Source organism: Corticium candelabrum, chromosome 22, assembly GCF_963422355.1.
Source record: "Corticium candelabrum chromosome 22, ooCorCand1.1, whole genome shotgun sequence".
NCBI lineage: Eukaryota > Metazoa > Porifera > Homoscleromorpha > Homosclerophorida > Plakinidae > Corticium > Corticium candelabrum.
In genome coordinates this window covers 13,889-35,000 of record NC_085106.1, presented here as the reverse complement: position 1 = coordinate 35,000, position 21,112 = coordinate 13,889, and the positions used below count along the sequence as shown (strand labels likewise).

Here is a 21,112-nt window from a genome sequence, read left to right as displayed (position 1 = left end):
TTTGATGCTCTTTGTGTGCTAATCATATATAACACACTCTAGTCAAGTGATTTATAGTAAGAATTGATGTCTTAATTGAATTGTTAAAGTGGCACTTTTATTTTAAACAAAACAGGTTATATGTGCATAAGTACCTACAGACCTTCTTACATGCATATACAGACAAATTCAATCATACATGCCATTAAATATATAAATAATTAATTAATTAATGTACTGACAATTTTTGTTATGTCAGATGCTATATGGCAGTGGAAGGATGATAATGGTTCATTTCACGTGTATAATGAAGAGTGTCAAGATCTTATAGAAGATGCTTTTAAAAGTGGGAAAGCAACTGTGGAGTTTACAATTTGCAAGAAGCAGTATATTGTTGATGTTGTGGCTATGACTCAAACTAGAAAGGGATTTGAAACAAAAAGATCAATCATAAGAAAAACACACAGTAAGTATCACGTATAGTCAGTTTAAATCTTGTGCAGAGCATTTATGGTTGATTGGACATAAGCTCAGCTTAGACTCGTACCCAGCCCTCCTCCTCCTCCTCCTCGCGCACACTTCACGTGTTTTAACACGTAAAATAGTGATTTTGTATAACTGGCATACGTGTACAATGATGTTTGGTGTTTGTCTCGGTTGGCACAATGGTACACTTGAAAAGAGTTACACATACTGCAATTTTCATTCTCTCAGTTGAAATTCAGTTTTATTGTCATAAGAAAGCCAACTTAGTAGTACACGTTGTGCTGCATATGCCACTTATGCTGCAACCCAAACTGTAATTAATTAATTTGTAATGAAAGTGCACGGTAACAACAGTTTTGAGTATGCATGGGTGCATAGAAGATGTTTATTTGTGGTAAAGACATGATAAGATAATTGGTTCCATTTAATTCTAGCATTGTCTGCATATGGAGCTGTGAGCAATACAATGGTGCAAACAGAACTGGGTTTGTCCTTTCATTCCCCTCTATCAGAAAGTGGTGAAATTTCTAGCTGTGATTCTGGTGTACTGAAGATTTTAAAGGAACTGAACTTAGAAGAATATGCACCTGTGTTTGCAAGAGAGCAAATTCAATCGACTGACTTTGTTCAACTGAGTGATGGTGATTTTGAGAAACTTGGTATTCGACTTGGCCATCGCAAAAGGTTGCTGTCTGCAGCTAAGAAAATGGCAATTCCAGGAGTTCCATTATCACCAGTAGAAGAAGATGTAGTGCCCAACGAGTTTTATTGTCCTATCACTATGGAGATGATGAGTGACCCTGTTGTTGCGGGTGATGGATTCTCGTATGAGAGGGACGCAATTAGCTCATGGCTGCGACATAAGCAAGTCAGCCCTATGACAAATGAGCCACTCAAGAGCAAAGAAATTGTGCCGAACAAACAGTTGAAGAAACTCATTGACGATTGTAAATGTAAGCATGGAATATATAAACAATGTTGATTCCGTAATTAGCAGTGCTAAGTTGATTAAGTAATACCCTCAAATGATAGCCACTTTGATTTTGAATGAAGTAACTGTTTTCTGTTGTATAATCTACAAGGCTGACAAGTTACAACATGTTATCTGCTATTAAACATGAAATGTGCACTAAGCTTCTGATATTTGCTGTGGAGACATTCCCACTAGATTTTCAGTAACTGCCACATCTCCACATCTCCAAATAGCCTCCGATACCACCAATGGTTCTTCTTCATCATCATCATCACCACGAGTCTACATATGTATATACAAGACACATTAACATTATCAGTGCTGTACTAGCAGCCTACCTGGAGCTTGTCTGTGGTTTAAGCTAATTTGGTAAAGCAAATGCCTTAATTAATCTATAAATTTATATTCTACACTTTCTAGCTAGTAATTGAAGCTGTGTATTTACACCCTCACTTCCACAGCTATCAGCCCATTGAAGAGCTAAGATATGATTGTCCTGAAGTATTATAGATTTGGACATCACTTTCCTTCTAAGCACAATACTTGTAAAATCTCTATCTAAATCATACAAAGCCACAGTCACATGTATGTATAGGTTGGTATACTTTTCTGTGCATCCATGGTCACATGTTGCCTTCCCAACAGTTATATGTGAAATATGTTGTCATGTTCCTCACTTTCTTTCTAGACCAGTTTGGTGTCAGTTTCTAGACTCAAGCCAGTCTCTCCCAGCCTTCGTCATTCCCCATATTGTCAATCCTCACTGGAGAGTGACAAGTAATCCGGGGAACGGAGGGGCAGGGAGAGACTGGCTCGAGTCTAGTCAGTTTCCTTTTCATTTGTGTAACTGTACTGTGCTGATTTATTGCACAGGACAGTGTTAGTTAGTTTAACAAATTTATACATCTGTTCAAATGCGATATCCACAAATTTTAGTAGAACTTTTATCTCATCTTACTTATGGGAGATAACACCCTGCACATGAAAGAGGCAGGAGATGGTTAAAATCGTTCTGAATTATTACCGCTCTTCCTTTAAACCAGTATGGTCCACGTATTTAAATAATTTGGCGTATGCCAATATTATATTTCGAGAGAGAGTAAAGTCAATGACTGACACTGATCTGTACAGTACAGTACAATACAACAGTGGTCATAGGGTTTCCTGCAAGCTGCAAGAAACATCTTTCCATGCAAGGACACGTCAACTATGTGGAACAATAACAGAGACATATTGTAAAAATTCCAGTTTTATCATCTTACCACATCTTTCACCACATAATGTCCTCGTAGCTCTGTTCCATGATTGAATACGTACTTTCCCTCTCCTTTGGGCTTGTCATCTTTGAAAGTTCCAACATATTTGTGGTCTGCATGTACCAATTCTCCTGCTCCTTGTCTTCTACCATTCACCCATGTACCTTTGTAATACGATTTTGTGTTGTCATATGTATACACTCCCTGTCCATGTCTCAAATGGTCACTCCAATCTCCAGCATACTGATCACCATTTGGATATGTATAGATTCCATATCCATTGCGCATGTCATCAACCCAACTACCTGCAAAGATAACATTTAACATAGTCCATCGGACATGTCTTTATAGACAACAATAGAAGCCCTAGACGTGTCTAACCTTTGTACACCTGTATGTGTTCTAACCTTTGTACATCTGTATGTGTCCTAACCTTTGTACACCTTCTGTTGAAAATACACTCCACTGGACATTAATTAATACTGATCGCAATTGCCTTGCTGTACTAAGTTTTGCACATTTACCACTTGGAAAGCTTACTGCTAGTGTACCTATTGTGTAACTTACGTTACGATCATAAATCTGTATTGTTGTTGAATATCAGCATTTTGTGGTTACAAAATGTGTCTTTAATGTCACAGATTAGAATAACTGTTCACTAGTGACAAAACAAAGACAAATAATGTAACATCACTGCCATCGTGCATTCTCTAAAGAAAGAAAATTCTATGGGCAGAAACAATAGAAATGATCATGCATAGTCTGTATTGTGCTCTGTAGTCTGTTTCTTCACATTCATTTTGATAGAAGAGTTTGTCATTAGTCAGTCAGTCAGTTAGTCATGTCTGCATAACCTAGCTACTCTAGAATTCCAAGAGTAAGTCCACTTGAAATAACGTCCATGCCCAAACATACGTCTATATTCACATGTACTCCGCATTACCCCATGATAACGTCCTTGCCTGAAATTGGTCCAGATGGTAAGGCAAAACACTCTCATAGTGACAAGCAATGATTGGTTGCTGCATGACCATATTTATCTAGGACATGTTTTTGATGTACATGCCTTTGTAATAATTCTGGAAGTCATGCAGGTAGTAATGGTGCTGATTAATTAATTGTCCATTGCATTGCTGCATTTGTTTTCTTAGCTCAAATGATTCATAGACACCGAAGTTGTTCAATTTCAGTGCATGTCCTAATCATTTTACTTGAACATAGATAACTGTATGGCAAAATGGTCAGCAAACTTGTGCAACCCTGTGTGCCAGTTTTTGAGTCTTTGTTATGTTATGTATACAGCCAGGGCTCAACTTGATCATAACTTTGCAACCAACATAATACAACTAGCTGCCATGCTCACGGCATGTTTTATTTATTTTCAGTCCTTCCTTGATTCTTTTACTGGTTCGATCTTTGCATGTGTGCTAGACCTACTAAATGTAAGAGAACTTTAAAGCAGCATTCACTATACCTTCATACTTAGATCCATCAGGGTAATGAAAGACTCCCTCTCCGTGCTTCTTTCCTTGTACGTACTCACCAATGTAACGAGCACCATTTTTGAAGCGATACATTCCCTGTCAACAACAGCCACTTTACACACATTTACCAATTTGTGCATATGCATGCACATGATTACCAGACCTACAGTAGCTCTCAACTCTTACAAATTTGTCGTGATATTCACGATTTATGGGCGTGTCTCACGATCTCACTATTTGCCCCTAATTCTCACGATAGCCAGTCCATTCTCCCTACTAGCCTACCATGAGACACTCTGACAGTTAGACCCATTAGCCCCATCTTTCGGGCATATATAACGGATTCTTTGAACTAGACTGTATATACGGTTCTGCTTGCTTGTATCTAGGGTATCCGGGGTATCTACCTGCAGTAAAGGCAACGTTTGGAAGTTTGAGGCAAAGCCTTGGTGCACAGAAACGTAAAGCGAGGCAAACATTTACTAAGTTAGCTGCATGTTTCCGGCTGTTTCACACTAAAATCTGCTAATAAATGATGCAGAAGGAGATGTACTGTAACCACACCTACTTTGGACACGTTTAATGGGCGTGGTTGTTTACAAAAGACAGTCTTATGATTTGGTAGGAAGAAAGTTGAGAGGTCTGGATTACATGCACATAAACACACACACACACACACACACACACACACACACACACACACACACACACACACACACACTCTGACCGGCGTGATCCCATCACGTGACCATGTAAATTCCAGTTCTAAATTAATTATAAATATTTTCAAATTTGTATGAGTTGCCTCGGTTGAAAACTATCCTGCCTACGCTACTGACTGATAAACATTCCAATGACTGCATCCACTGCCTGCTGCACAAAATTATGATGTCACCTGTCCGTGTCGCTTGCCATTTTCATACTGCCCGTCATAGATGTCGCCATTAGGCAATACAGCTCTTCCCTTGCCATGCCGTTCGTCTTTCTCGTTTCTCTCTCCCTCGTAAGACTGCAGAGAAGCACCAAAAGACATACCATGGCCAAGGGTAATAACTAGTAATCAGATCATTTATATGTCGTATAAAATACCCCAAGATTAGGCCCTTGATCGTCATAATCAGCGTCAGAGCCTTCGTCAGACATCTCAGTCAACACACAGAGAAATGTTATTACGTTGCTATGCACGCTGCTGAATGTCCCGTAGACCTGATAGGAGAGTTCCCGGACGTGTGGGTATGGTGGACGAAACAACGAAGAAAACTCTCGCCGCCATTCCGTTGTTGAAAACGAACAGTGGTCCTAGAGACAAAGAAAACTGGGTAAAACGTTTGAAGGAAGAATACGCAGCGCTAATTAAAGTAGGTCATACACGAAAAACAAATTTCTATGTACTCGAGCTGTTGTACATGTATTTATGTATATGTATATGTGTGTCTGTGTGTGTGTTTCTACAGTACGTTAGCAATAACAAAGAACAGGACAATGACTGGTTCAGATTAGAATCTAATGCGGAGGGGACAAGGTACGTAAGAATGCATGCACAGTGCAGTCTACTGTAGCAGCCGTTTGGTTTTCTTGTTGCCTCTTTTTACTTTCTTTCTGCTCTTAAGCTTAATGTAGTTTTTGTTGTCTATATACCCCCAGAGGGAACAGCATCTGTGGTGCAAAAGAAAATTAATATACAGTAGGACACCACTTATCTGACGGGCATGGGACCAAGAGGACGTCCGATAACTGAAAACGTTGGGTAACTGAAAACGTCGGATAACTGAAAAACGTTGGATAACTGAAAAGGTTGGGTAACTGACGCATTTTGAAAACGACTGCAGAATACTTAAAGAAGCTCAACATCTAATTGTACATGTAACAACTAATACAGTACAACTTTTTTGGATAGATAGGGACAACACTAATGGGAACTGTCAAGACTTAAAGTAACCACTAATCTTAGTCTGGATCAATGCTTTCGCTCTTGTTGTTGTAGTTTTCATCAGCAGCCTATTCAGTAGGACCATTGTGCGTACTGAAACTTCAGGTTGTTCTTCCAGGTACTGAAGAACCGTTTCTAGAGCTTCACATTTAATTTGATGACACGTGGATCACAGATACAGTACTGTACGCACAGGAATTGTATATCCTAGCATGCGCACAGCCTTGCAGTTCAAACAAGCCAGGCACCGTTGGATAATCCTTGCTGTTGGATAACTGAGTGTCGGATAAGTGGTGTCCTACTGTATAAATATTAATAACATTACAAATTTTTTTGAAATTATTAGCCTCGGTTCCAGATGCTTTCCCGTATGTACTACTGCACATGACAGGTATATGGGGTCAAAAGTAGGAGGAGTGAGCGAGAAAGCATTTGGGTAAACTAGTTCAGGGGCAGGAAAACTATTAGATCCAAATTATACCACTAGACTAATGCATTATGTTGCACAATGCAATCATAATACAATGTAGGTAACTCATCAGTCAGTTCCATTCAAATAGTGTCGAAACACTCAGCAAAAACAGGTTAACTACTGAACGACGCAGTGAACTTCGTCTGCAACAACAGCAACAACATGATCGTGGAATCTACTCTGTTGGAGTGCATTTTTCCAATGAGAGCATCTCTAGACTGCCAAACACAATGCTGACACCACCACGTTGAATCTGTTCGTCTTCAAACAAACTAGCATCTATCATTACAGCTGTTACACCGTGTTCTGTCAAGCTTGCTACCTTCAGGGTTCGAAACATCCGGTCGCCAAGTTGCCATATGGCGACCACTTCTAGATGGCTGGCGACTAAACGAACAGTGTGGTCGCCAATTTGGCGACTAGAAATATTGGTAGTTTTTAGTCTTTCGTGGCAGCGGCTTTTGGATGCAAACCACCTGCTCAGTTCCGCTTTCTACTTCTACCATTTAGTGGCACCCTGCAAAGTATGCCGCCTATGTAGCACCTTCGTCATATCGTGTAACAACGTATCACCTAGTAATCTGTTGCGAGTCATTGCTATTCTCTGGTACACCATCATTTTTACGGACTCTAGTGCCTGTACCGATCTGATTGGTCTGTGCCATCAGCTCCAGGCACGTATAATTTTTCAAACAATTGTGGTCACTCCTATCCTTCATAGGCTACACCAACAAATCCAAGTCAACAGCTCTATCATCGACGAGACGCCGTTGCACAGCAGTTTCTCCCGAATGAAACATGAAATTCACAGCCAATCGTAGTTGAAGGTGACGGCAACTGCCTATTTAGATCCTTTTCTATGCTGTTCAAAGAATCTGACCATCTTGAATTGAGACAAATAAAAACTATTATGCAGATGTTTGCAAATGGTGGGCGTAGGAAGTGGCAAAACAAACAGCTTTTCCCCAGCAAGTTGCCTGAGTGTCTTTCTATCAAAGAACTAGACCAAGGTGTACGTCCAGAAGCTCATACGTCTCCTAGTGCTACTAAGAAAGGTTGTTCAGACAAAAGTTTCTGCATGTGAAATCTAGGTGTTGAATGAAGCCACGGCGTTTCAGAGATTAACACAGCTAGCCATAGGAAACCACGTGGGGTGGTGTTTTCCCTGAGAGTTACCGGATGTCCTGTTCTCAGCAAATCAGTAGTGGCACTGAGTCATATAGAGAATTTAATTTAAAAAACGCTAAAAAAATGCTCATGTCTTATTGATGGATAGCCAGGATGTGGATGTGATGACAAACCACATAATCACGTTATTAACGTTACAAAACCACACAACCACATTTTGTTTGGTTGTAGCTATACAATTAGTGGAAAGTTTCTATAAAATATGAATACTCATACTATTACATAAAAAGAATCCCAAGTACAATACTGTAGATTGAGGTGTTTACTAGCCAATGTTCATCCAACATTACTGCAAATTTCTAGTTAGGTCTTAATTTAATGTCAAACATGATAATCTGGGAAAGGGTCTCAACAGTGATATTAATGACTTGTTTACTTCTGGAATCTCTGACTTAGAAACTAGTGAAAGTTTGGCGACCAACCGTTCCTCTAGGTGGCCAAACTGGCGACCAGATTCAAACATATTTTTCGAACCCTGTACCTTGTTTCTCATGAGGGAAAGAAATGACTTGGATGAAAAGAGCAGTGTGCATTATATTACCAATGATCCGCAGAGTGTTGCACACACGTGGCATTGTGTGGAATATCATAGACTTGCCATAGCCAGTTGGAAAACATGTGAGAACGTCGTCTCCTCGGACCAGATGACATATCATGTATGCAGACTCTGACAAAGGTGCTGCAACAGCTTCAGAGCTTCGATCACGAATTGAGGACAGCAAACAGGTACTGCTTCCGCTATTGAATCATCTGACATGGATCTATGAGGATCAGTCCATGTAGTACAGGCGTAGCTTGAATTTCTAATTCACTCAGGAAGACTTCCATTGCAAGAAATGCTGCAGCTGTTGTAATACGAGCCTAATTCTATGCCTAACAACGTTAATTAGCATGTATACAATTATAACCATAAACTAAGTGGTATTGTTCTTGTTGTAGACCAATCAAAACCATTGCTCGGAGTGAGCGGAAGTTTCTATTGGTGTGGAGCGTTTCATGTTTAATGACTTTCCTGCCCCTGAACTTGTTTGTAGTAGCAGTGCTCCCAGACGCTTTCCCTCTCGCTCCTCCTACTTTTGTTCCCCTAAATACCTGTCACGTGCAGTAGTACATATGGGAAAGCGTCTGGAACCGAGACTATATTTGAATAGACTTGCTTTACGTACACATGTTGCATACATGATGCAACATCAGATACATACGTGTACTACTGTGTCATTAGGTCCATTACTAGTCAAAACCTGTCTGTTTTTTAATTAATTAATGAACTAGGCAGCTATTGACCACAGCTAATTCAATGTTTTCATTATTATTATATTAATGTGTCTATTGATAGTGACGCATAGTCACTATATCTAGGAATGGCTGGGGTGTCAATACATAAGCTCGTTTACACCCCCTTTCTATCTTGGCTCAGAAGCACTAGTGCAAAAAACAAATAGCATTACTGAAGTCTCCTGCTTTTCTTCTCTATATGTGCCAAGTTTCAACCTCTAAAACCGTTGGTTTATTTTTGAACATATTTGCAATTACATCACTAACTAACTTTCTTCAGATAGGGGTTTTCTCATTCCGCACGCTTTCTTCGGCTGAACTAGTTGCGTGTCTTTGTATAATGGGCAGAATCTTTTTCTCTGTTTTGCGATTGGTTTGAAAATGTGACTATCACAGTTATGTGTGAGCAGTGCTGTGCGTTCTCTGCCATCTTGGAAGCGACGCTGCGCATGCTCCAGTATTTTTCACCAGCAAGCGCGTCTGCTGACACTCGTAGCCTCTTCTGTTGTTCTCAGAGATTCTCAAAACGTTTATGATGAGACATGCGAGGAGTTGACAAACTTGTCTACAGATGCTGCAACAAGGCAACGAAGGAAGCCTGACTAAGCTATATATCTAGGAAAATTTGCTCAGCAGCTACAAATTGTCCAAGACTCTAAACTTAAAACTGAATGCAACTGACAAGAATGGATTTCATATGCTCTCAAAAGATGTAGGTTGGATTTTCTTATGTTAACATTTGCTGGCTTGTGTAATTAGATTTATCGGCAAAGCAGAGTGCCCCTGTGAGTATCAAGTGCACTCACCGTACAGTGTTGGGAAGTGTTAGGAGCGACATCTCACTCGCTGGTTTCACTCAGCTAATGATGAAAATAGCCATTCTTTGTAGTTTGGGTTCATTCTGAGGCACTCTGTAAGCTGTATGGACCTAGTACAGTTTATGCAAAAAGTGAATAAGCAAGATACAAAAACATTATAAATGTATTTCAGTAGGAATGGCTACACAAATCAGAAAAAAGCGAACAAACAAGTGTGGATGGTTCAATACTGTAGCAAATTGAGAGTGCCGTGACTAACTCACCATTGCAGGTACACAGTGTGAGTTAGTCATGGCACCCTCATTTTGGTACAGTATTGAACCATCCACACTTGTTTGTTCGCTTTTTGCTGATTTGTGTAGCCATTCCTACTAAAATACATTTATAATGTTTTTGTATCTTTATTGATGTAAGTAATATAAGCGGATGTAAACATGTAGCCATTAATTGCATGCTCTCTGTGGAAATGTCTCACTAAACTATATAGTTTGGAATTGTTTGGCAGCAGATCAATCTGCATAATTTGTGGAGCAGCTGAATTGATTGAGACACAAGCTACAGCTGTAGTTGTTTGAATATGTGCTTACTCAGTCAGGGTAGAGATGCTGGAGATCATTAATGTACCCTGTATTATACGTATAAGTATAATTAAATAGATAATTTTTAAATAATACATTATGAGTGACTCGATCACAAGGTTTGCACTTACTAAATTAATCTGAAACTATGGTATTATCCTTATAATTAATTACAAAATGGTGAAGAAATCAGCTAAAGCATGTTCTTTGGATTACATATTTTGAAATTTATGTTGTCTAATGCCCAAGGCATATGGAGCATCTTGCCTGAACTTTGTCATTGACTGACAGAGAAATCATTGATAGTTAATATAGTGTATATTGCCACTATACTGTCTAAGTCAATGGGTGGCACAAGTCTTATTGATCTACTTTGGAAATTCATTTATGTGCTTGCACTCTAGATGGTTTGGAAAGTGCTGGCATATTCACAACATGTTGAAATATGAATTTGAAGTGGAATTTGATGTGAGCATTGGTGTATTGTGTATTTTCGGTTTTTGTATAATGATGGCATTAATTTAATGTTTTAAGATTCCTGTCACTTATCCAACTACGGCACCAGAAATAGCGATTCCTGAACTAGATGGAAAGACAGCCAAGATGTACAGGTAAAGTTCGTTGTGATTGGCACTTCAAGTAAAGACCCAAATATGCAAAATCAACAGACTGTGACTGGGCACCTTTCCTGTAACAACTATATATTTATTAGTAGTGGATAATGAACACTGAATATGGCTAGTTTGTAAGTATGTATGTAATACATGAGAATCATGTTGCTGTCTCTATATATAGAGGAGGCAAGATATGCCTAACCGACCATTTCAAGCCGCTGTGGGCAAGAAACGTGCCAAAGTTTGGAATAGGACATGCCATGGCTCTTGGGGTAATTATATGTCATTAGTATAGACATATAGAGTGTAAATGCTGTAGTTTGGTTTTGTATCTAATTTGTAGCTTGGTCCGTGGCTTGCAGTGGAAATTCCTGACTTGATTGAGAAAGGAACTATTGTTCACAAAGAGAACAAAAAGACTTAATAGACTTTAAGTCTCAGTCGTTTATCTTCTCTTGCAAACGTATTATTCGATCAATAATTACCGAGCGTAGCGAGACTTCTAATCAGGGTCGCACAATATAAAGGGGCGTGGTCCTATATAGGCTATCTATCGAGCTCTCGGTATGTAGGGTTGACTTTGTGTTCAGTTCAGTGGCGTAGGAATGGCATCCAGGTAGAAACCTCAATGCACGGCAAGTGTAGCTTCGTGTACACAACGTCTGCGCGCAAGTGTATAGTAGTTTTTGCACTGTCGTCTATATAGTGGAACTCCTCGTTTTCTTGTACTTGTAGCTCGTTTTCACCATGACGTATTTAATAATATATTATATACTCACCATAGGCTGCCGATTGGGAGGCCATGGCCCCCGTGGCCCCCGTGGTTCCTATAGCTACCGCTATATAGCTATGCAGTTCTTCTGTAAGAGCGGGTATCGGTATCAACCGTTTATGCTACAAAGCTGATTTCTATACCAAACCTCTCCGCTTGCAACGGAGCAGGTCCACGACTACTAAAATTTGTCATGGTCCCCTCTCGAGGGATCGACCCCCGCGTAAATTCTCGATGACGCGAACGCTACACCTTTTATTTTATTCGAACACACGCCCACACCAGTCCCATGTAGACTGTACGTGTCGTCGCCCTCCGCAACGCTTCCAGCGATCAAAGACTTTAGTCTTTATGCTGATTGAAGCCACTCTTCTACCGCTAGCGTTTCTCTCTAAATTCTGTTTGCATTTACATCCAATCTACACGTTTCTTGTACCGAGCGCTACACGGGGAGTATGTCGATTTCTAGCCTCAGCGTTTAGCCCCGTTGTGGGTTGCTGCAAAACGCAGATTGCAGCAGCCTACGCAGGCTGCTGCAGCCTACGCAGACTGCTGCAGCCTACGCAGACTGCTGCAGACTACGCAGACTGCTGCAGGCTACTGCAGACTACGCAGACTGCTGCAGACTACTGCAGACTACGCAGACTGCTGCAGACTACTGCAGACTACGCAGACTGCTGCAGACTACTGCAGACTACGCAGACTGCTGCAGACTACGCGCAGACTGCAGACTACGGAATGGAGACTCTGGCGGTCTCAGACGCATGCGTACATACTTAGGCGTACTGTACATTCGCGTGTTGATGTGTTCCGCTGCCGGCCTTGCGCTTCAACAGCGAAATGCATGCTGGCAGTGAGAATTTGTAGCTCATTGAAACATCACGGTTAGTCCTCTTCGAAGCTACTTCTATCTCGATCTAGCTAGAGCCCAACGATAAAGCATTCCTTTCGCTTATTGTTTTGACAACCATTGTAGAGGAGCATAATCAGTATACCACTTGAATGACTGTCCAATTAAGTAATGTCGAAACTGTTTGGTACCAAATACTATTGCCAAGCACTCTTTTTTGATCACACTGTAATGTTTCTCCGCTTTGGTCAAACTCCTACTTGCGTAAGCCACCACTCGATTATCTTGTTCTAGCACGCATCCCATTCCAGATTCACTCGCATCTGTGTGCCAACACAAATTGGCCAGCATTCGCGTGAAACTGTGGGTACGCCAAGACAGGAGCTGCACTCAGAGCTTCCTTAATTTAGCTGTCTTAATGCTTCCTGACTTTCTGCCGACCATGTGATACTCCTTTGTGTGTGATCTGATGTAGTGGTTCTGCAATGTCAGCAAAAATGATGAATGTGTCTCCGATAATACGATGCAATTCCTAAAACCGACGTAGCTCCTTACATCATTCGGAATGGCCCAATTCCTCACAACCTCTATTTTATCCTCATTTGGAAGCTTGCCCTTGGCCGAAAATACATGTCCAAGATATTTCACTTTATGTTTACCAATGCAACGTTTGTGTTCTCGTAATGTAAGACCAGCCTTCCCTAAACGACAAAAACTTCTTGCAAATGCTTCACATGTAACTTAACGTTTGTCAATAAATGAAATCATCCATATAAGCAGTAACAAAGGGAAAATCACGAAAACGTTTGTCCATCAGTCGCTGAAATGAGCTAGGAGCACCTGTCAGTCCAAACGGCAATCTCTAGACTGTTCCGATAATGTCTCAACTTGCAATTGTTTTTGTAGCTGTTCCAATTCATTCGTACCAATCTTCTTATCTCCGACAGCCGCAGTCTTCGAACATTGCTTCTCGATTGTCATCAGTAGTCTTGCTCGTTCCACTACGGAATTTAGTTCTCGAGTTTCCCCGGCTGCTCGAAGTTGCCGGAGCAGTGGTATTGGCAATCCGGCAACAAATAAACGTGCAACAACAACGTCTCTCTAACCAGCATCATCCATGTTTGGCATAGCTCGATCCAACAGTTTCCGTAACTCGTAAAGATACATTGTAGGCGGTGCTTCCGGCTGTAACACGCGTCGGTGAAACCTGTCCAAAGACAACCTCTGCAGACTTCAGCCTAGTAATGACCTGCTGTTTCGTAGCGTCCTAATTTTCTTCAACATCTGACAATTCCACCCACGCCGCAAGAGCCTCTCATTCCAATAACGTTGGCAACTTGAGTGACATTGTTTCCTTGCTCCACTTGTTGGCCTTACTGCATATTTTGAACCTCAGAAACCATTCGCGCACGTCTCCTGGAGAAAACATTACAGAGCCACTAATGTGACGCTCTGCCATGATACGCTCATCGACACAACCCAGGGATGCCGGTCCAATTTTTGCCCGGTGCCAAAAATGTGGCCCCAATAGCGTTTTCGGTGCCACTGTTAATATCAATATTAAAGACAATTCAAATTAATATCAATGGCAATGTAATCAGTTTTCTATTTCAACAATAAGCATCACTAAAGGACATTATTATTCAGCACCTTATCAAAAGGAAATGTGTCCATTCCTCTACTGTCTGAAGCTATCGCCATAATCGCGTTTATCGTACGTTGACCAAGCCTATTGCGAGAACAATTCTTTGTTATATTCATCAAGCTAAATCCACGTTCAGCTTCAACGCTATCCGGCGCTAAGGAATACAGGAGAAGGGCCAACTTGCCTATTTCACAGTAGTTCTCGTTGTGAAGAAGACTGATGAAAAACTTCACTGCTGACATCCCACACTGTTCTGTATAGAGTAAGTCCAAACTTTCGTCAAATGAATAGGTCACTGCCTGACGTGACACTAGCTCTTCGTCGATCGCAGAATGCTTGAATTTTACTGCAATTGCCTGAAGATCTTTCGCCTGAACTCGTCGTCTATTTACCGGATCCAGCATCTGACATTTTTGTACAAAGAAATCCAGTTCTGAAAAGCGCCTTGAGATGCTTTCCACTGTCTGCAGAAGAAAATTGTGCATAGACTTTAAAGCTGCCTGAATTTCACGCGTATTTAGCAATGCGTTGTCTTCTGTTTCCTTCAGCAGTTTGCGGAAACCTTCTCCTCCAGCAAGTGACACTGCTTCTCTCACAGACCTCTCTTTCTCTTGGCCGTCAGCATCGTTGGACTTCACGTAGTAGCTCAATGTACGTTGTAGAGCGAGAATTCCACAGCACGTTGTGTAAAGTGTTTGATTTCGTGTTTGAAGATGGCGATTCACAGCAGCCAAATCGCGAAGAGGTTTCTCCAGAAAGCTCAAATATAGATGGAACTCCGGCTTTGAAATTTGCTCGTGAAGATCCGCAGCTAACTTTCTGACTTTGGGTTGATTTCGCTGGTCGCCTGTTTCTTCTTCGAAGAAAGTTACAAGTGGCTGAAGCAAATCCCAAAGTCGTTGCACGCAGTCGCTTAATGACAACCAGCGAACCTTATGGTACGTAACTAGCGTCATGTACGCTCCCTCGGGATCAGTCAAATCTTCCAATGATTTGACTCGATGCTCTCCAAACTTGTCTCTTCGTACGGCACTTCCTTGAAAGTAGTTCATGATTGATTCAATTGTTTTTTCAACAAACTTTGGCAGTTCTTTTCTAGCATCTTTAGCACAGAGTACAAGTCGATGAGTGCAACAGTGCTGTGAAAGCAGCAACGGATTGTCTAGACGTTCTCTTAGCTTGGCAATAACGCCGTTAATCGGGGATCGTAAAACTGAGGCCCCATCCGTTGATAGACAGACAAGACGATCAAGAGGCAAATTGAATCCTGATTCGCCTAGCACATCAAGAAGCGACGAAGCGATATTTTCGGCATCCGGGTGGCCAGACAGACGATGAAGGCACAAGAAATTGGTAGCCACTTCGCATGTTTGAAGGTCAATGCATCGAGCATACACTATCATCTGTTCCTTAGTTGTAACGTCAAGTGACTCGTCAATAACTACTGACCAGAAAGGAGAAGCACAGATCGTACTTTTTGTTTCTGAAATCAGTACTTTCTCGCGTATATCGATTACCCCGTTAGTAATTGTTGTTCTTCCTGCAGCCATTTTTTCAAGCACCTTTGATGTTGGATCGGCAGCTCGGGAAAACTCGACAATGCATGAGGACTTTGACAAAGGAATGTTGTGTTTCGCAAGAGTGTAAGCAAGTTTCAGTGGAGCAAGACGCTGAAGCTTCTCTGGAGTTGTTGCTTTTTCCATTCTTTTTCTTTGAAATTCCCGTTTCTGGTGGAAATTCTCGACAATGCGTTTTCTCTGCTCAGCAGACCACTTCCGCATTGCAGCCATTTGCGTTTTATGCTTCCTGTCAAGGTGACGCTGAAAGGAGTACACCTTCATATCCTGAAATGTTTGTTCGCACAGAATGCAGATTGGAGTTTCACGGCCTGCACTCTCTGAGTGCTCTACCGTCACCAGGTATTTATCTTCCCACTCCTCTTTGTGAAATGTTCGTAATGCACGTTTCAATTTTCTAATCTTCCCAAGGCTGCTACTGTTTCTGGTACCTGCTGTCGTTTTGCCAAATTCAATTTCAGATATTTCTGCTGAAGACGTGGCCATATCATCATGTTCTCCAGGGCCACCGTCACTGAAATCGATATCTGAATAACAAGATGTTTGTACTGTAGTTTGTGGGATACTATAATAGAAACGACAAATTACCTGTACGATGTTCAACGGCACTCTCTGCCGTTCCAGTGACGTCCGGCGTCTCAGGGGCGTCTCCGGGACACTCGGAGAGAGAAGAAGGTTGGGGAACTTCAGGATGGTGGGTAGGCGAAACTTCGGAAGGTGCAGGAGCCGTAGAACGGAAGAAAAAGCGGAGATCCCAGGATTCCCTGGAGGCCATTTCCGTGTTACGCAATGTAATAACGCACGCTACTTGAAGCACGTGGAAGGGGTACTGTACTGCACAAAACTATGGTTTAATAACTTACAAAATTCAAAGTACTGTATAATTAGAAATATTAATTATTAGCAGTTGCTTTGCTCCTGGGGCCACATTTTTGTTGGCTGGGGCCACATGTGGCCCCATCTCCATAGCAACGACATCCCTGCAACCACCCTCTGCTACTAGTGTAAATTATAGGCACCGCTGGTAAAATCAATGCGTGTATTACAAATAAGAACACAAAAGAATGACTCAATAGCTAGCAATTGACTGAACCATCCGGGCAGTTACATGTACCGGTCTAGTCATGCAGATGGCAATTACTATGCAATATATTACACAAACAGGAAAAACACTACGCTGTCTAGTGCGTTGGTCGCCTGGTTTTGAATTGTATCTATTTGTCACACGAGATCTAGTAGTACGCGGTCGCATAGATCGAGGTAGAAGCAGCTTCAAACAGGCTTAGCTGTGTTGTTTCATTGAAGATGATGTTGAGCTACAAATTCTCACTGCCAACGTGTCGCAGTTGAAGCGCAAGGCCGGAAACATCAACACGGGAAAGTATGTGCATAAGTAATTGCGCCGCCAAAGTCCCCATTCTACAGTCTGCGTAGTCTGCAGTCTGCGTAGTTTGCAGTCTGCGTAGTCTGCAGTCTGCAGTTTGCGTAGTTTGCAGTCTGCGTAGTCTGCAGTCTGCGTAGTCTGCAGTCTGCGTAGTCTGCAGTCTGCGTAGTCTGCAGTCTGCGTAGTCTGCAGTCTGCGTAGTCTGCAGTCTGCGTAGTCTGCAGTCTGCGTAGTCTGCAGTCTGCGTATACTATAGTCTGCAGTCTGCGTAGTCTAGTCTGCAGTCTGCGTATACTATAGTCTGCAGTCTGCGTAGTCTGAAGTCTGCAGTTTTCGTAGTCTGCGGGTTGCTGTAAAACGCAGACTGCAGACTACGCAGACTGCAGACTACGCAGAATACGGAATGGGGCCTCAGACGCATGCATACATACTTATGCACATACCTCCGCGTGAGGTTGCTGTAAAACGCAGACTGCAGACTATTCATGTAGCAAATAGTAAACAATAGACATATACAGGGTAGTGGGTAGCGCACTAGTTAGTGAGAAGGTGGGACTGTGAATTAAATAAAGGTCTACAAGACTTTACTTGGTACCAGGAGTGATATGGCCCAGCGTGTATTACTGCAGTCGCCAGAAAAGTTTGATTTTGATCACCGTCAGCTTGGGCAAGCCTGTAAAGCGTGGAAACAGCGGTTTCTGATCTACATTGATGCGGCTGACTATGACACAGCTTCAACAAGAAGAAGATATCGTTGCTGTTACATGCCTCAGAATCCGAAGGTCTCGACTTATATAACACTTTCCACTGTTTGGCGGCAGATCGTGAAAACCTGGATAATAATACCTCAACCCAGGTGACGTTTGCAAACAGTAACCTGCACCGTTTATTGAAAGGGGGCCTCAGTTTTGAGTGTCGTCCGCTGAACGTTGCTCTCTCGGCACAAATCGACTACAAATAAATTGGACGGCAGGTAAAGTGATTTTTAATTACTATTTTTTTGCGGTTAAATAAAAAAGTTGCAGGTTTCTTGAAATATTTTTTGGGTGCGAGCACCTGCTACGCACATTATTAATTAACTGGATTGAATTGTGTGTCAATATTTACATTGTGGCGTGCACTGCATACATCAAATTGTGTACTTTTTATTGCAAATTTATTTTCTGTGTCCAATTAAATAATATGCAATTAATTAATTACCAATACAATTAGAACAGTGCAAAGTACTCAGGCAATTTAATTCTATTTCACAACTACTTTTACAAAAGATTTATTAACAGATAAACACTATACAATTAAAATGACAGCATACGGTATGTGTGTGTACACCACATTTATTAATTAAGCATTATCTAGTTGGTATAAACACGTACATGAAATAATCTATAGACACTTCAATACTCATTACAAATCAGATCATTTAATGCAAACCACATAATAATTACTAATGCATAGAATCATTGTAGATGGATGACGACGACGTATTCATAACTCTTCTGGTTGTCACACAGCTACAGTATTATTGAGGTAATGTATGTTTAGAGCTAGCATTGGTTTTAATTAAATTAAGTTAATGAATTTAAGTTCAGTTACTTAAGTTGATGGTATCAGTCATTGCGTTGTTGGCACTTATGGGTATACGTTGTATATGTCTTTTGCCAACTGGTATTGTATTGCAAACTATATAATTATTATGGCATTGTTATATGGTTGGTGACGACGTGAATGACAGTTATATAATTAGTATACTGGTGTGTGTGTGTGTTAGAGGTAATAAGAAATAATTGTATTATGCCTCTTTGTGAAGTGATGAAATATTTTGACATTCACTAACACATGTACAATACAAGAGAGATGACATCTGACTTCTTTGATGATTTAACTATGTGTCCTTACGATTTTTGTTTTTGCTTGTTTTGGTTTTTGTTTGTTGGGGTGAAAAGTTTAAACCACTGTATCTGTACATTGCTTCTGCACTCTCATAAAGAACATTCTCTTTTTACGAGTTTTCAGATCATTCAAAATTTAGTACACTTTTGAGCTAGTTAGTAACTTGATTCCGTATTCCAAAACTTAATTGTCTGTACTGGCAAAGGAAACAAGTAGACAATTCAAGGTAGTCACTTGGACAAAACTAATAGTAGCATGGGGCAGCACGTGCAGTATGATCGAGTCAACTTTCTCATTACTATCAATGGAACTAGAAATGGTTGCCAATTCTTGAGCAACATTTCTGCTATATGTTGCTGAGAAAATTCACCAAGATTTCTATTATACTGCAAATAATTAATAATTCATCCTTTTATAGAACCAAGATCAGTCAAAATGGGAATCAACAAAATTATACTCTCGGCTGCATGGCCAGCACAAAGCCCTACTTTAAATTGTCTACTTGTTGCCTTTGCCAGTACAAACAATTAAGTTTTGGAATACGGAATCAAGTTACTAACTAGCTCAAAAGTGTACTAAACTTTGAATGATCTGAAAACTCGTAAAAAGAGAATGTTCTTTATGAGAGTGCAGAAGCAATGTACAGATACAGTGGTTTAAACTTTTCACCCCAACAAACAAAAACCAAAACAAGCTAAATAAATCGTAAGGACACATAGTTAAATCATCAAAAAAGACAGATGTCGTCTCTCTTGAATTGTACATGTGTTAGTGAATGTCAAAATATTTCATCACTTTATAAAGAGGCATAATACAATTATTTCTTATTACCTCTAACATATATATATATATATATATATATATATATATATATATATATATATATATATATATATAGACACACAAATATTTGCTGTTCAAATACACACACACACACACACACACACACACACACACACACACACACACACACACACCAGTATACTAATTATATAACTGTCATTCACGTCACCAACCATATAACAATGCCATAATAATTATATAGTTTGCAATACAATACCAGTTGGCAAAAGATGTATATAACATATACCTATAAGTGCCAACAACGCAATGACTGATACCATCAACTTAAGTAACTAAACTTAAATTAATTAACTTAATTTAATTAAAACCAATGCTAGCTCTAAACATACATTACCTCAATAATACTGTAGCTGTGTGACAACCAGCAGAGTTATGAATACTTCGTCGTCATCCATCTACAATGATTCTATGCATTAGTAATTATTATGTGGTTTGCATTAAATGATCTGATTTGTAATGAGTATTGAAGTGTCTATAGATTATTTCATGTACGTGTTTATACCAACTAGATAATGCTTAATTAGCGAGCGAAGCGAGCCTCTCTCTTCTCATGTCAATTGAGCTTGAAATAAATTTTATTTATATATTTATTGGCGAACGAAACGAGCCTCTCTCTTGTCATGTCAATTGAGCTCAAGATATATTATATTTATATATTTATATATTTATATATTTATATATTTATATATTTATATATTTATATATTTATATATATACGTACGTCAGCACTTGTCATATGGATTTACGGCAAAACAAAAGAAATATCAACAAAACTGCGATGCCAGATGAATGCAATTTGACTCCGTACCATATGCGCTAAAAATTGAAGCATGGGACCTCTTTTGAGGGGTCGACTCAATTGTAATTTCTTGGCGAGGAGAGTCAAACGACTCTAGATTGTGCTCCCTTACGCGACTAAAGAAAAAAAAAGACTGATTTGTGACAAACGGAATGAAAAAGAAAAGCTAAAAAAAGAAAAAAGTCTGTTTTTTGAGTTTCCGCGCGTTACTTTGATAGAAATCATTGCTACGCAACCATTGTCACGTGACTATGCGGTCATTGTTACGCGACTATCTC

The 21,112-nt window shown here is 40.4% G+C and overlaps 4 protein-coding genes across 4 annotated transcripts in view; 2 read left to right on the top strand and 2 right to left on the bottom strand.

The window, feature by feature from the left end:
- Positions 1-1,580, top strand: part of LOC134197200 (uncharacterized) — a 5,740-nt gene extending 4,160 nt beyond the window's left edge. The window contains exons 3-4 of the mRNA XM_062666478.1: positions 239-445; positions 900-1,580. Of these exons, the coding sequence (XP_062522462.1) occupies positions 239-445; positions 900-1,447 (755 nt within the window). The 3' untranslated portion in view covers positions 1,448-1,580. The remainder of the gene's footprint in view (positions 1-238; positions 446-899) is intronic.
- Positions 1,455-5,372, bottom strand: LOC134197202 (radial spoke head 1 homolog). The gene is made up of 5 exons (XM_062666479.1): positions 5,268-5,372; positions 5,074-5,187; positions 4,169-4,274; positions 2,701-2,999; positions 1,455-1,720 (listed from the first exon to the last, which is right to left on the bottom strand). Exons 1-5 carry the CDS (start codon positions 5,319-5,321, stop codon positions 1,595-1,597), a joined length of 699 nt encoding a protein of 232 aa, XP_062522463.1. The 5' UTR covers positions 5,322-5,372; the 3' UTR covers positions 1,455-1,594.
- Positions 5,373-5,395: 23 nt separating this feature from the next.
- Positions 5,396-11,617, top strand: LOC134197199 (ubiquitin-fold modifier-conjugating enzyme 1). The gene is made up of 6 exons (XM_062666477.1): positions 5,396-5,536; positions 5,633-5,700; positions 10,844-10,907; positions 10,974-11,050; positions 11,235-11,325; positions 11,397-11,617. The coding sequence occupies exons 1-6, from the start codon at positions 5,414-5,416 to the stop codon at positions 11,475-11,477; spliced, it is 504 nt and encodes a 167-aa protein (XP_062522461.1). The 5' UTR covers positions 5,396-5,413; the 3' UTR covers positions 11,478-11,617.
- A 2,559-nt stretch (positions 11,618-14,176) lies between these two features.
- On the bottom strand, positions 14,177-16,672 carry LOC134197634 (uncharacterized). Its single transcript, XM_062666979.1, has 2 exons — positions 16,486-16,672; positions 14,177-16,424 (listed from the first exon to the last, which is right to left on the bottom strand). Exons 1-2 carry the CDS (start codon positions 16,670-16,672, stop codon positions 14,302-14,304), a joined length of 2,310 nt encoding a protein of 769 aa, XP_062522963.1. The 3' UTR covers positions 14,177-14,301.
- Positions 16,673-21,112: the final 4,440 nt, after the last annotated feature.